Source organism: Stegodyphus dumicola, chromosome 3 (genome assembly GCF_044657685.1).
Source record: "Stegodyphus dumicola isolate Sdum_Otavi_A_Nest chromosome 3, ASM4465768v1".
Classification (NCBI taxonomy): domain Eukaryota; kingdom Metazoa; phylum Arthropoda; class Arachnida; order Araneae; family Eresidae; genus Stegodyphus; species Stegodyphus dumicola.
Genome location: NC_140770.1, coordinates 77,436,146 through 77,449,823, shown reverse-complemented (window position 1 = coordinate 77,449,823; position 13,678 = coordinate 77,436,146). Strand labels below are relative to the sequence as shown.

Here is a 13,678-nt window from a genome sequence, read left to right as displayed (position 1 = left end):
TCGTAAATATACTCTTTCAAATATCAGTTGTAAGCATTAATAAATGTTACAAGTCTTTACTTGTAACAAAATTTATTAATGTAGGCTGTGAATTTCATCAAAATAGCTAAATAAATAGAATCATAGTTAGTGAATATCCTAAAAGATTTTTTGAAGTCAGGATGTTGGATAAATAAGATACGCACTGCGCCGTTGACAACTGTAGAATCATTTGGACGTGCACCACATTTACTAGCACTGAATACTTAAGTAAACTATTATATATCTTGGACAAAGAAAATCTAATAATCAAATACGTCTTTGTTGGGACTCGAACCATGGATCTTCCAACTTCCAGCTGTACGTACTAACCAGTTACTTCCCTATGATAGGCACGGAGCGATGTCATATTTCCATAAACTTTAGTCTCTTCTCTCCTCCCCCCCAAAAAACAAAGTTCATTAAAAAAAAAAAAAAAAAAAACTGACTGCTTCTTAGCTTTCATGGTTTTTAAGCTGTAGCGTAGAAACTATGAAAGTTAGAAAATAGTCTAATTATATATATATATATATAAATTGATTTTAAAGGGATGAAAACGAATTCTTGCAGTTCCCCCCCCCCGGCAATTTTTTGAAAATCCATTTTTGTGATACTTAATCAATCACCTTTATAGATACTTAATCAATCACCTATATACGTAAAATCCGTTGCGAGATGGTTACATATTAAAAGAAGAGTTTTAATAGCAAATTTAGAAAAGATGTGATATCATGCTAAGAGTACTTTTAGCGGTTAATTAAGTGATCAAGGCAAAGACCGTAGGGTTATTACGCAAAGAGGAAACTTTATAAGGGAAATTGGCTCGTATTCGCGAGTACATTATTAATGAAAAAGCTGTTAGCTGTCTGTTCCAAAAGTTATTAATGCTACTGCGCTTCTGATAAACATAAGTACTTGTAGTATTATAAGTCCTTTACTTAAAATGAAGAAATAAAATAAACTTTGAGCTGGCATGGGGAAAATTGTCCGTAAGTAATAGTACGGACCCATGAATAAAGTAACACATTTGCGAATACTTTCCGAGTATGTAATCAGTTATTTATAAAAATAATTAAGAATTTTAAGGAAAGGTAAGCAGTGTATTATCCCTGATCCTGATGATAAAAAGGAAAAGAAAAATGAAAGAAAACCTGATAAGATTCAGATTTTAACATCGCACCACAAAGTTTGTAAGTTTATTTTTATGCTCTAATTGAGCTCGCACTTTTTACCAGTCAGCTTTTGGACTCACTCCTGCCTTTTTTAAAAATATATAACATAACTTTCTTCATTGTCACTCGACACAAAATTCAACCATAAAGTCGCAAAAAGTTTTAAATATTCTTCTTCCACTACTTTCCAGAGTCCATTAATCATAGTGGGTTTGCGCTTAGAAAGGGTTTTTTTCAAGAGCACTAAAGGCACAATAGTCCATACATAAAACTTGAAGAGGCTTTGCTAGAAAATGTTGAAAAGTTTTATAAAAAATACCTGTATCAGTCTTCTTTTTTTCAAGGAATGTAGTGCTACTTTTCGAAGTATGACTAGTTTCTTTTTGTTGATGAAGTTTCACTATTTGAAAGGCAGTGGGATAAAGAAATGGAATTTCTTTTTTTTTAAAAAATAGTAAATTTGTTGTATTGCATTGATTTTAAGATTTGGTTCCACACTTCTTATTTTTCATTTCCCATTATAAAATTGTGTATTTTCATTTCCCATCTTTTCACATCCCTGCGAGTCATAAATCTTATAAAGGTAGTTTCAGTATACTGAAACTTTCTTTACGTTGACGGAACCAGATTTGTGCTATTTTTCCCTTCGTTTGCGACAATAAATGGGCTTTTATTATTATTTTTATTATATTATTGCAATCCTCTAAAGCCATGCGTCATCAATGGTCACAGCATATTCTTAAAACTGCATTCCTTGGAAAAAAGGAGACTGATACAGGTATTTCTTATAAAACTTTTCAACATTTTCTAGCAAAGCCTCTTCAAGTTTTACGTATGGACTATTGTGCCTTTAGTGCTCTTGAAAAAACCCCTTTCTAAGCGCAAATCCACCATGATTAATGGACTCTGGAAAGTAGTGGAAGAAGAATATTTAAAGCTTTTTGCGGCTTTATGGTTGAATTTTGTGTCGAGTGACAATGAAGAAAGTTATGTTAAATATTTTTAAAAAAGGCAGGAGTGAGTCCAAAAGCTGACTGGTAAAAAGTGCGAGCTCGGTTAGAGCATAAAAATAAACTTACAAACTTTGTGGTGCGATGTTAAAATCTGAATCTTATCAGGTTTTCTTTCATTTTTTTTTCCTTTTTATCATCAGGATCAGGGGTAATACACTGCTTATCTTTCCTTAAAATTCCTAATTATTTTTATAAATAACTGATTACATACTCGGAAAGTATATTTCCATGAAACTTCTGCGAAATAGTTTTTATACAGGGTTCTAAAAATTATTCTGCGTTGAGCTACATGTATCGGCAGTTATGTTTTTTAGCTGTTTGCTGCAAATCATAGTTTATTATTTTTTTCCAATTAACAATGTTGCTTATTTTGCGCTTAGAAAACAAGGTTGCTTATTTTGCACTTAGAAAACAAGGTTGCTTATTTTGCGCTTAGAAATGTTAATGCAATGCATTTCACAATGTTTTTGAATTATAAAGTAGGAATATTTCGCTTTTGGAAAGCCCAAAAACCTACCCACAGCTTGTGCGATATTTTGAAAGAGGATTAAATTAAAAAATAGCAGACGACATTTCTCAATCCAAATTATAAGCTATTGCTTGAAAATTTTATTCCAAAACATTTTTAAATTCTTGATCGAAAATTTTCTACGTGTGAACCAATACCCTCTGTATATTTGCAGAATCTTCTCACCCACAATATTGAAACAGTCTTCATAAAACTGTGAGCTGTTTTTTAAGAAAGTTTGTAGTGCTTGCCCAAAATCAATATTTATGGAAATAAAGTCTATATCCTTTTTATTCTTTGTGGGGAGGGAAACATACCGCTTACATGCAAATTTATAGCTCATTTTGGCGCTTTTCACTGTTGATGTTTTTGTAGCATAAAATTTCGCTACCGTTTAGTCAAAGCAGTTTTAAGAATATGCTGGCTAGCTTTCATGAATTTTCATTTAATCTAAATATTCGGAATATATTGTTGCAGTTTTAAGAATATGCTGGCTAACTAACGCAAATTTTCATTTAATCTAAAAATTCGGAATATATTGTTGCGTTCTACGGGTTCGAGGATTTGGAATAATTGACGACAACACATGACGAGGAATCAAAACACAATTTATTCGTTAGTATTTCACAGGAGAATTCCAAAGCCGCGTTACAGTCGTCGAAAAATTACGACAAACACGCTGAAACAATCAGCAACACAGCAACACAGGCTATAACGGTGAAGACCCCGACTCGGTCGATCGTTCTCGGAGCTCATTACACTTAAGATACTCTTTTGCGATAAAACTCACGATGCACTATTACCGCGTACAAGCAGGGTTTATATAACTTTTCACCGGTCTTCGAGAACATTCTGGGGCAAACCGGTAAGAATTCGTTACAGAATGTTCGCTCTCCGTCTATGGCATATCGCCAACTTTAATTGTTAATATCGCCAACTTTAATTGTTTCCAAATGTGCGATATCTCGCCAAATCTGGCAACCCAGTCTTACCTTGCCGTTTTCTGGCAAACCTAAACCCGCTTTGCGGGGAAACTATCTTATCGCAGCTGGGCATTTCGTAACAACATATTATTTGATTTTTGTCCTTCCTAGGCAGATGGCATTTAAAAATGTAATCTGAATTTGAATTTTTTAGAGTATTTTTTAATCCAAAAAGCATTAACTCGATTAGACGATTACACATTTACTCAATCTATTTTTTCCCCTAGAATAGGTCGTTTCTTTTAAATTAAGAGCATAACCAACATGGAAAGATGTTCTTTCTTCGCTTCTTGCGTTTGCTACAGGGGTTTTCAATCTTTTTTCAATCTCCCGCAAACCGCTGACCTTTTCATGTTGCAAGAAAAAGGTAACATGCTCTAATCGTATGTTTTTGTTTAAAGTCAGCACGTCAAAGAAACATCTCTCTTCGTTAGCGGCAGAGTAGTGAAGAAGGAGGAAGGAGAGAGAAGAAAAAGAAGTAAAAATAAAGCAAATAAACAAACAAGCAGAAAATAAATAAATTGCCCCTTTCGTTATTCGGCGAGTGTTTGTGGCGAAACTTTTCGGTAATGATCATGTTTTACTTAGGGATCCAGATTCGCTTGCGAGTATTGTTAGGAAAGAAGAAACTGAATTAGAAGCAAAGAAAAAGGGTAGAAAACTTTATACAAATGCAATTAATTGCTTCTTTCGTTGTAAAATTGTGACTTCGTGTTTCATCAGGGTGTTTTTTTTTACCTTGTTACCTCAAGGGTGTACTGCTATTGTATGTCGCACGTTTGGTGAGAAAATTTTTATTTCCAAACCTCTCGATGCTGGGAATTTCACCACGAATTTGTTTATTTTTAGTTGCCAGCTTATGGTCTTTTTTATTGGAAATTTCGACTAGCGATTCTTCCGAGATTTCTTTCGCAATTATATTATTATTTTTTGCTTGCATAAAATAAGTAACCGAGTTCGTTATAGTTTATGAAATTTCTGCGAAGTAGCAGCGATTATATGTCATATATATTTCTGCATGACTGTGCGACTAGTTATCTTTTGAATGGCTGAGCCATGGTTTCATTTTCAAATAAGTTGGGTTTTCAGATTTAGATAATTTTGTTCACTTGATACATTTTAGAAAAAAGTAAACTAAATTAAAATTTTTATACGTGGGTTGTATGGCAAAAACTTCAGCTAATCATCATCTTACTAAAATCTTTAAAAAATGCTTTCCATAGGATGCAAATCTGACATTGGGAAAAAATGCCAAAACTATATGACTAAGAAAAAGCACTTTTACTATAAAGAGAAAAAAAGGGCTGTTTTAGAAGGTCGCATAAAATTAAATTTCATAAGATAAAAAATTTCGCAATTTAGCATATCTAGAAGTGCCAGTCCGAAACCACGGTTTCTAAAATAATGTCTTATTACACGAGAGGTGTTTTTTAGAACTTCTCATTCGAAATTTAACTGTGCGTAGTAAGATGACCTTTTATCTGGGCTATAAATCTGCATCGTGCTTTCCATGAAAGAAGGGTCTTTCTAGAGGCATTGCTTTAACTGTTTCCCAAAGCCCCTCAGTCGTTGTAAGTTTGTAGCATAACCTGTAGCAATCTTAATTTTTTTCAATATACAGCTGTAGCTTTCGAATCTTCATTTTTTTTTTCAACATGCAGCTGTAGCTTTCGAATTTTTCATTTTTGTTTTTTCATCATGTAGCTGTAGCTTACAAAATATGATTGGTGGTCCTGTCTTAGTGAAGTTCTATTTTTTGAGAGACGTTGGGATAACTAAATGGAATGTCTTCCCTTAAATTTGAACATAGAACGTATTGTTGATAGCATGATGAGCGATTTTAATAATTTTTCTATTTTTCTTATTTTTAAATTCCCAATACAGGAGAAATCTTCAATCATAAAACCCTAATTTAAACTTTTTCCGCATTATCTGAAAGAAGTTTGTACATATTGTTCTTCTCGTTTTCTATATAAATAGACCTTTTTCTTTATTCATTTAGAAAAATCAATGTTTCATCAAGTGTCACATTGTATTTCCATTTATCTTTTCCTGAATGATGTTCTTTAGAAGGCTGTGCTATATTTTCTGCGTTCAATCTCATGGCTCGGCAGAAGCCATTGCGCATTCTGCTTTTTTAGTTTTTTCAAGCAGCAAATTTTTGTTTATTGTTTCTACAGATGGATTTAAAGAATTTGCAGCTGATTTCTGGGTCGGCGGATTTTCTGTTTCTACCGGAGGCTTCACTTCAGAAACACTGGAAATAAAACGGGCTTTTTTAGAGTATTCGCTGGGAATCTGTTTTCCACGTAAAACGTAATGGCGGTTTTCCCTTTCCGCTTTCCTGCTTATTTCACAATCAGAAATTTTAATACTACAAGATTTAGAATTTACCTAATTGCGAAATATTCCTTCTCGGAAAGAGCGAAAACATGTTGTTTGATCCATAATTTGATTGCATGCGATATTTTAAAAGAAGAGTAAATTTGAAGGGATTTCTCATGTTAAATTATACACTATTGTCAGAAATTTTTATTGCACGACATTTATCTTCGTTCTTAATCTTCACTCGAAATCGTTGTTCGAAAAGGATGCTAACACTCTTAAAAATTATAACCTTTCACAAAAATTTTAATTAATGATATATCACTTAATTTTGATCGTAAAAGGTTATTTTTGGGGATGGGATGAATTTCGACTTACTGGCTCTAGGAAGCATCTTTTTCATTGACATCGCATTCGTAAGAGATTCATAGGAAATTTATGTTCTTATTAAAACGTATCAAATGATCAAAATTGTTATTTCCTGAAAAATCTTCCATATTTTATTGTCTTCTTAAACTAAAATAATATTTTCAATCAATTATTTCGTGAGATATTCAGCTACGAAAGCATTAAACATGTATACTATTAATATCTGTGCTTGTCTATCTGCTTGTTTGTGTCATTATCTCCTCCGGAACGATGAGGAATAGAGTTTCGAAGGATTCCAAAAATTCATACGAAGCCATTTCGACCATTGTTATCTTCGTACGACTTTAATCAGCCGAGATATTAATCAAAAACTCAGATGTAATTTTCGCCGTCAATTTTCCGAGTGGCAACAGTCTCGCGCGCTGGAGATAAAACTATGCTTTATTTAAAAAAGTGTTGCCACTACTCGCTTTCAAATCGTAGAGATTGTTAATAAAAATTTGTAAGTTTTATTAAATCTGAAATAAAAATAGCATTGCCAAACATTATATATATTTTTAGTCCAAAGGGGCTTTGTCCCTGAAGGACTATAGTTTTCGTTTTGCGATTTTGCGTCGGAACTCTATAAACAGCGTATCACTTTTAAAATCGTTGCCACTAAATACTATCGCCCTGTATTATATTTGAAGAAATTAAATAATGAATAATCTGAATAAATGTATGGTCGCAGCTAGCAATTTTGTATACAATAAATTCATTTTATTTTCAGTTTTTCAGTACATAGAACTTATAAATATTACTTTGGCCGTAGCCCGCTAGTCCTTTATAAAATCAAAATGCTGACATTAAATAAAGGTTAGGATCTATATTTTAGGAAACAGACATACAGTTATCATTTCCTAGTATGCTGTATAATAAAATAAAACGATCCTGTAACACGAAACTTTTTGCGAACATATATTTTTCTCAGTTGTGCTATCTGTTTATATATCATGTAATTTGCTTAGGTAATAATTCGTTTCCGAAATCTGCTTGTGTTCATTCGGTTTACAAAATATACAAAAGAAAGCACAACTTCTTCAAAAACACCGCATTCTTTATTAAATTTTTCTCGATCACACCTCTCTCATAATGCTGTTATATTTCCTTCTTTAATAATTTTTTCCCCACCTAAATGACATTTGAAGTAAGAGAGTTGTAATTTGCTTAGGCTTTTGAACAGCTCGAGAATCATTTCCCTTTTATTGCATATATACTATATATTTTCCATTTTATAGCCTGTAGCTCTTTATTTGTTGCTGCTAATATTCACCATTCTAGCAGCTTTCGTGAATCTGGCATTTCCATCCCATACACCTATGCTTACGCGCTGGGAAATTACGGAAACTTGGGTCGTTAGAAGAGAGATAAATATCCCTTCATTAGAGAGCCATACGTTATGTGTAAACACGAGTCATTCCAGGCCCTGGCGGTGGAGAGTGGCATGTGCGAAACTGACTCGATTATGCAAATGAAGAACCCTGCGGGTTAACTCGCTGCACCTGATACTTCGTTTGGCTGCCCCCCAAAACACCACGGAACAGCATACAATCTTATAGCAAGCCTACGGAAATCCTACATTCTAATGAATCGTCGTGTTTTGTTATTGTTTCTTGCGCTCGCTTTCGGTTTTTGGATTGCCTTGTTCTTTTACATGTTAAGAAGAAAACAAGTGGAGGGGGTAGAGATGTTTTCTTTGCAGTAAGAGATTCGGTCAGGTTTCTTCTTGAACTGCACCCCGCTGGGAGCAGAATGAATTTCCGTAGTGAGCTGTGCTTCTTTTTGTTTCTCACGTTCGGTGAGAGTTCCATTTCGGATCAGCATTTTTTCCGCACTCCCCGAAGAGGAATGTTTGAATTTGGCAATCTTGAGTAAGGAATCTGTTCAACTGTGTTGAAAAGATTATGGTGTTTTATGTACCCTCTAAATTTCATTTCACAAGTAAAATTAATGCAAAGTCAATTTGCAATATTATAGGAAACTTGATTCAGTTTCTATAAATACAAAGCAAATAAAAAAAAAAAAAAAAAGAGTTTGAAAAATTTAGCCTGCATTCGGCAATAATTATCTATTGCATTTTAAGTGAAAATTAGATGTGAATCTCTTTATCAATAATCACGGCAACAGGAGAAACTTTCTCAGCCTTTTTTTTTTTTTTATATATATTTATTTATTTTTTTTTTATTTTTAATTCAAAGCTAAGCTGAGGATGAATACTGCATAATTTTAAAGATTAATCATCCGTGGCTATGTTAATTGCAGATGTCTTCTATTTTCTTTATGTTGTCTATTTGAATGCATTTTTTTCTCTTTTTTTAGCCCAAAGGAGGGCTATTAGTCTCGAAACGGCATATTGCGTCGGTTAACTATAAAGGGCGCATCACGTTTTTAATCGTTGCCACCAAATATTATCGCCCTGTCATAATACAGGGAAGATCCAATCCTGTTAGTCCCACTGGACCGTATGATTATAAAGGGTCGACCCCCTCAAGACCACAAAAGGAAAGAAAAGAGAAAAAGAAGCTAATTAACTAAAAATAATTGGAGGTTAATTAACGAACTAAAAATAAGGAAGAGACATACAAACAACGAAGCACAACACCAAACATTCAAAATCCAAAAACAATTAAGAACCCCACGGGCAAACAGAATGTCGGAAACTCTCAAGAAACATTCATTCACATGAATTTTCGGAACAGGCACAGGCGGTCCAAAGCCATCGAGGAATTCCCAATTTAAATAACCTGCAGAAGTTCAAACCGAATTCCCTACAGTATTAATTTTTTGGTTTAATTTATTTGACATATTTCAGATAAAAGACTTTAGAGCTATCAGGTGCGACTATGTACTTTTAACGGAATTAACAGTTCGTTTTCTAAGAACGAGCTTTCAAAATTGTAATAATTTGACGAGTTCTCTTATAAAGTGAATTCCAGGTGCTTAATATTGTATTTTATATTAAATTCTTGCTAAACGATTCCTTTTTTATGACGAAGCAGCCATATAAAATAAATTTAAAACTTCTTAAGGAGTAACATAAACAAACTAAAATAATAAAATAAAACTTCTTTATTGAATAATTTAGAATTAATGAATAAAATTCGAGTTAAGGAACCTAAAAATGAAAACAATAAAGTTTTTTAATAGGATCTTACTTAAGAAGATAAAGTGTAGATATGAGAACGTCCGCCATTATAAGTGTCAATATATTTGCTCTAATAAAGCTTAAAAATCGCGTAAGATAAAGGAGAACTTCAGAATTTATAAGTTAAAAAAATTAAGGATGCGATAAAATTATGAAATATAGTTTTTGATTTTTATTATATTTTCTGTAACCTTTATGTTTCTGAAGGACCAATTAACCTTTACGTTATGCCATAAAAATGAACTTCTGCACTTTTATCTCGAGTTTAATTTACGTGTCTTCCAGCGGGGAATAAAAGAATAAAGTATTCAGTATGGCCTTTAATGGGTGCACTATTAAGCTACCGGTTGGAAGATGCTGCTGCTGTTTGAAAATATGCAGTTGTGTACACGCCACTTAGACAGTATGCCCATGAATAAAGAAATACACCGTATGTATTTGTAACAAGAGAGTATAATAACAGTTAGACCTTTCATGAATACAAAGGTAGAACAAGCTGAAATGGAATTTGGGTTGCATTTCGTCAACAGACAGCACTAATTGCAACAACTCCCATAGAGAGGTTCTGAATACTTTAAATATGACATTGCTTTTTCGTTATGAGTTTAAGTGTTTTAAATAATCATTTGTATAAACCTATTTGCTAAATAATATAAAAAGAAAATCTGAAATGTTTCAAATTTAAAATTATGTCCGAAGGAGCGTTTTTTAAACACTTTGTGTGTTACATTTATTAATTAAATATCACGTTCTTCGCACTTTCAACATAAAATTCAGTTCAACAGCAATATCGCAAAATAGTTTATATCATATCATATCTTTAGAATTATCTTTAGAATCAGCATATCTTTAGAATTTCCGATACAGAGACTCACGCGCTGGAGATAAAAATGTGTTTTCTGTACAACGTTGCCATGGCTCGCTTTGAAATCCTTGAGTTTGTTAATCAAAAATTTGTTAAAGTTTTACAAAATAGGAAATTGATAATAAAGCAAATTCCAAATTTCATATTTGGTCTTCCACATGCCCATATTCGTAGGAGGATTACGTCATTCAAAATTCGATGGCTGTATGTACCGTTGTTTTAGCACAATGCGAGAAATATACAAACATTTATGCAGATTTTTCATTATTTAATTTCTTTAAATATAACACAGAGCGATAATACTTTGTGGTAACAGTTTAAAAAGTGATTCGCCGTTTGTAGTGAATCGATGCAAAATCGCAAAACGAAAACATTAGTCATTCAGGGAGAAAGCCCCTTTGGACAAAAAATAAAATATCTAACATGACTATCTTGACTATAACTATCTGGACTTGCGGGCGGGTGATAAAGGAAAAAAGTGAAATTATTGCGGCTTACATTAATGGAATCGACATTGCGTAAAATCGACACCGACGTATGATTGACACGATAAAAAAGAAATTTTGATAATGATATAATGATGAGGGGTTAATGCACATTAATTTTTTTCATATAAACTATAACGATTAGCACACTAATCGACATTACGTAGGATCGACACCTTCATACTATTAACATAGCACATGATTTGCATTGGCATGCTGTTGATTTAGCATAGTGTTGGCAAGGCTTATAATAAAGAACAGCGCAACTACTACTCTAGAATAAAATTCATACATCGACGTATAATCGACAAAATAAAAAGTGCACCCACCGTAAAATAACACCGTAAAAATACACCGACGTCGATCATACACCAACGTATGATTGACACGATAAAAAATAAGTATTGATAATGATATAATGATGAGGGATTGACGCACATGATCACTTGCGCAGAATTGTCATAAGCACATTATCGACATTACGTAGGATCGACACCGTCATACTATTGAATTAGCAGAGGATTTACACCGGCATGCTGTTGATATTACTATAGGGTTGGCAACGCTTATAATAAGCAAGAGCGCAACTATTAATCTAGAACAAAATTTAAAAAAAATATGTATATGTATATGCTCGTATACAGACTGTTTATTTTCCTTTTCTTCCTCTTGCAAGCTAAATTCTTAACTCTGGAATAAAAGTAAATTTTAAAGTTATGTGTCTTGTATGTCTGTGTGTGCATATATATATACATGAACACAGACATACACATGCACGTAAAAGCCATACAACGGTCAGTAAGAGGATTAATATATGTAGTCTTAATATGACTCTTTATATTTTTATTTCTTCCTATGACTGTGCGAAAATAATTATCTATTTTACCCACAGGCCGAGTGAAGTGGCGATGTGATTCTGTAACCGTACAATGGATTGAGTCTCCAGATTTCAGTGACTGTAGCTCTCAGTGGGTGGAAAATATCAAGTACAGAGTAAGTTTCCCCCTTTTTTCCCTCTCTTTTTTGATCCCCAAGAGTCTTTTAGTATGGGAAACCATTCAATTGTAACTCAAAATTCAACGACAAAAATTCGCGGATGAGTGATTTAAACACACTTCTTTTAGTGATGGCAAACTTTGCTCACGGGATAAAATTGATATGACAAAAATAATCTACTGCGATAGAAAGTTACATCACGTTTGTATAATTTTTCCATTCTGTTACGCTTGCTGTGTATGAAATATGATATTATAATGCGAAAAGTTATTTCTCTCTAATATGAATACCGTAATCATGTAACTGTTATTTTGCATGTGAGCATGTTGTTTTAATAATTGAGACAAAAATATTTATCAAATGAGTTTCCTCGATACAGATAATATGGAATTCGATAAATAACGAATATGGTAAGTGTATAATATGCATTAAAATGAGTGTGATTTAAAAAATATGTAATTATATAAGTATCTGGTATGGATATGATGACATTTTACCATAATAATATAGTGAAATAGCTTAGAATTTTGAGCGTCGGTTATTCGTCTTCAAACCCATTTATTTCAAATCTACTCTTACTACACTTTGTTTTTCAGAACATTCTGAATGATATTTTCAATGGAAGAGTTTTGTATTAAGATTCACCACTGAATGCTTTTAATGACTTAATTTTTTTATTTTAGAGGAACTGTTAAATATTTTCGTACATAATAATTCAATATTAAAATCTGTTATCAAGGATTTATTAGCTTTCAGGCAGATACATTAGCACTGTTCTAATTCTAGTTAAAATTTTTCGTAATAAAGCAGAGTAACTGAACAAATATTTTTTTCATCGTCAAAAAATATTATTGTGGTTAATCTGTTGTCTGACCTCATCAGAACAAACCCGTGAAATTTATCTTGGCAAGAAGCACAAGATTACGCCTGTCGTTGGCAACAGCCTTAAGCACCATATAGATGACAGTATGAATTTACTCAGTTCCACCCCAACTTTAAGGGAGAGCACCCCAGGGGGTGGATCCGAGGGTCTCTTATCCCTCTTCTCCTACCACCAAACTACACGAGAGAACTTTCGGCTAGCCATATATTTAGTGTGTCCTTATTGAAATGTTTAGTGTAAACTATGCTTTTTCCTTTACAACACTTTACATATTTAGATTATCCCCATTTTCCATGCCGCAAAGACACTATGCTTTTTCTTTACAATACTTTACAACATCCATGCTTTTTCCTGGATTCAAGTCCGGGCCTTTGGTGCGGTAATCAGAGAGTCATCAACCACTATCCCGTTTGGACAACTCAGAAATTGTAAAAAGTGCAATAAAATCAGATAATCAAGTCAAATTATTTGAAATCGTGCATTAGCGGTGAACAGTTTCGGATAATTTAATTTGTTATAGGACCTGTGTGTAGAGTAGATTCTGATTGTATCCTAGTGAAAGCCAGTGGTGTTACATATGCTAATGGAATTAAGACTTTTCGAATGTAGGAAAGTTTATAAGGTATTTCTCCCGCATTTTTAACATGTCTTCGTAGTGTAGTGGTCGGCACGCTGGGTACGTATTCCAGAGGTCCGTGGTTCGATTCCTGGCGAGGGCGTTGCTCATTTTTCATCTCTCCTGCTTCCAATTAACTTAATGTACCTACAAGTTCTTTGCATTCATTGTAATTGACGTAAACGTTTTCTGTCCTAAGTCAAAACAATTATTTCAGATCAGTCTACAAAAGTCAAATCAAAACAATGTAATCGCTAAATA

At 33.3% G+C, this 13,678-nt stretch overlaps 1 protein-coding gene across 8 annotated transcripts in view; it reads left to right on the top strand.

The window, feature by feature from the left end:
- LOC118187993 (latrophilin Cirl-like) overlaps nt 1-13,678 on the top strand; it is a 1,172,776-nt gene that overhangs the window by 961,782 nt on the left and 197,316 nt on the right. For all 8 annotated transcript variants that reach the window (XM_085813010.1, XM_085813006.1, XM_085813005.1 and 5 more), the window contains one exon: nt 11,815-11,915. In XM_085813010.1, the coding sequence (XP_085669136.1) occupies nt 11,815-11,915 (101 nt within the window). The remainder of the gene's footprint in view (nt 1-11,814; nt 11,916-13,678) is intronic.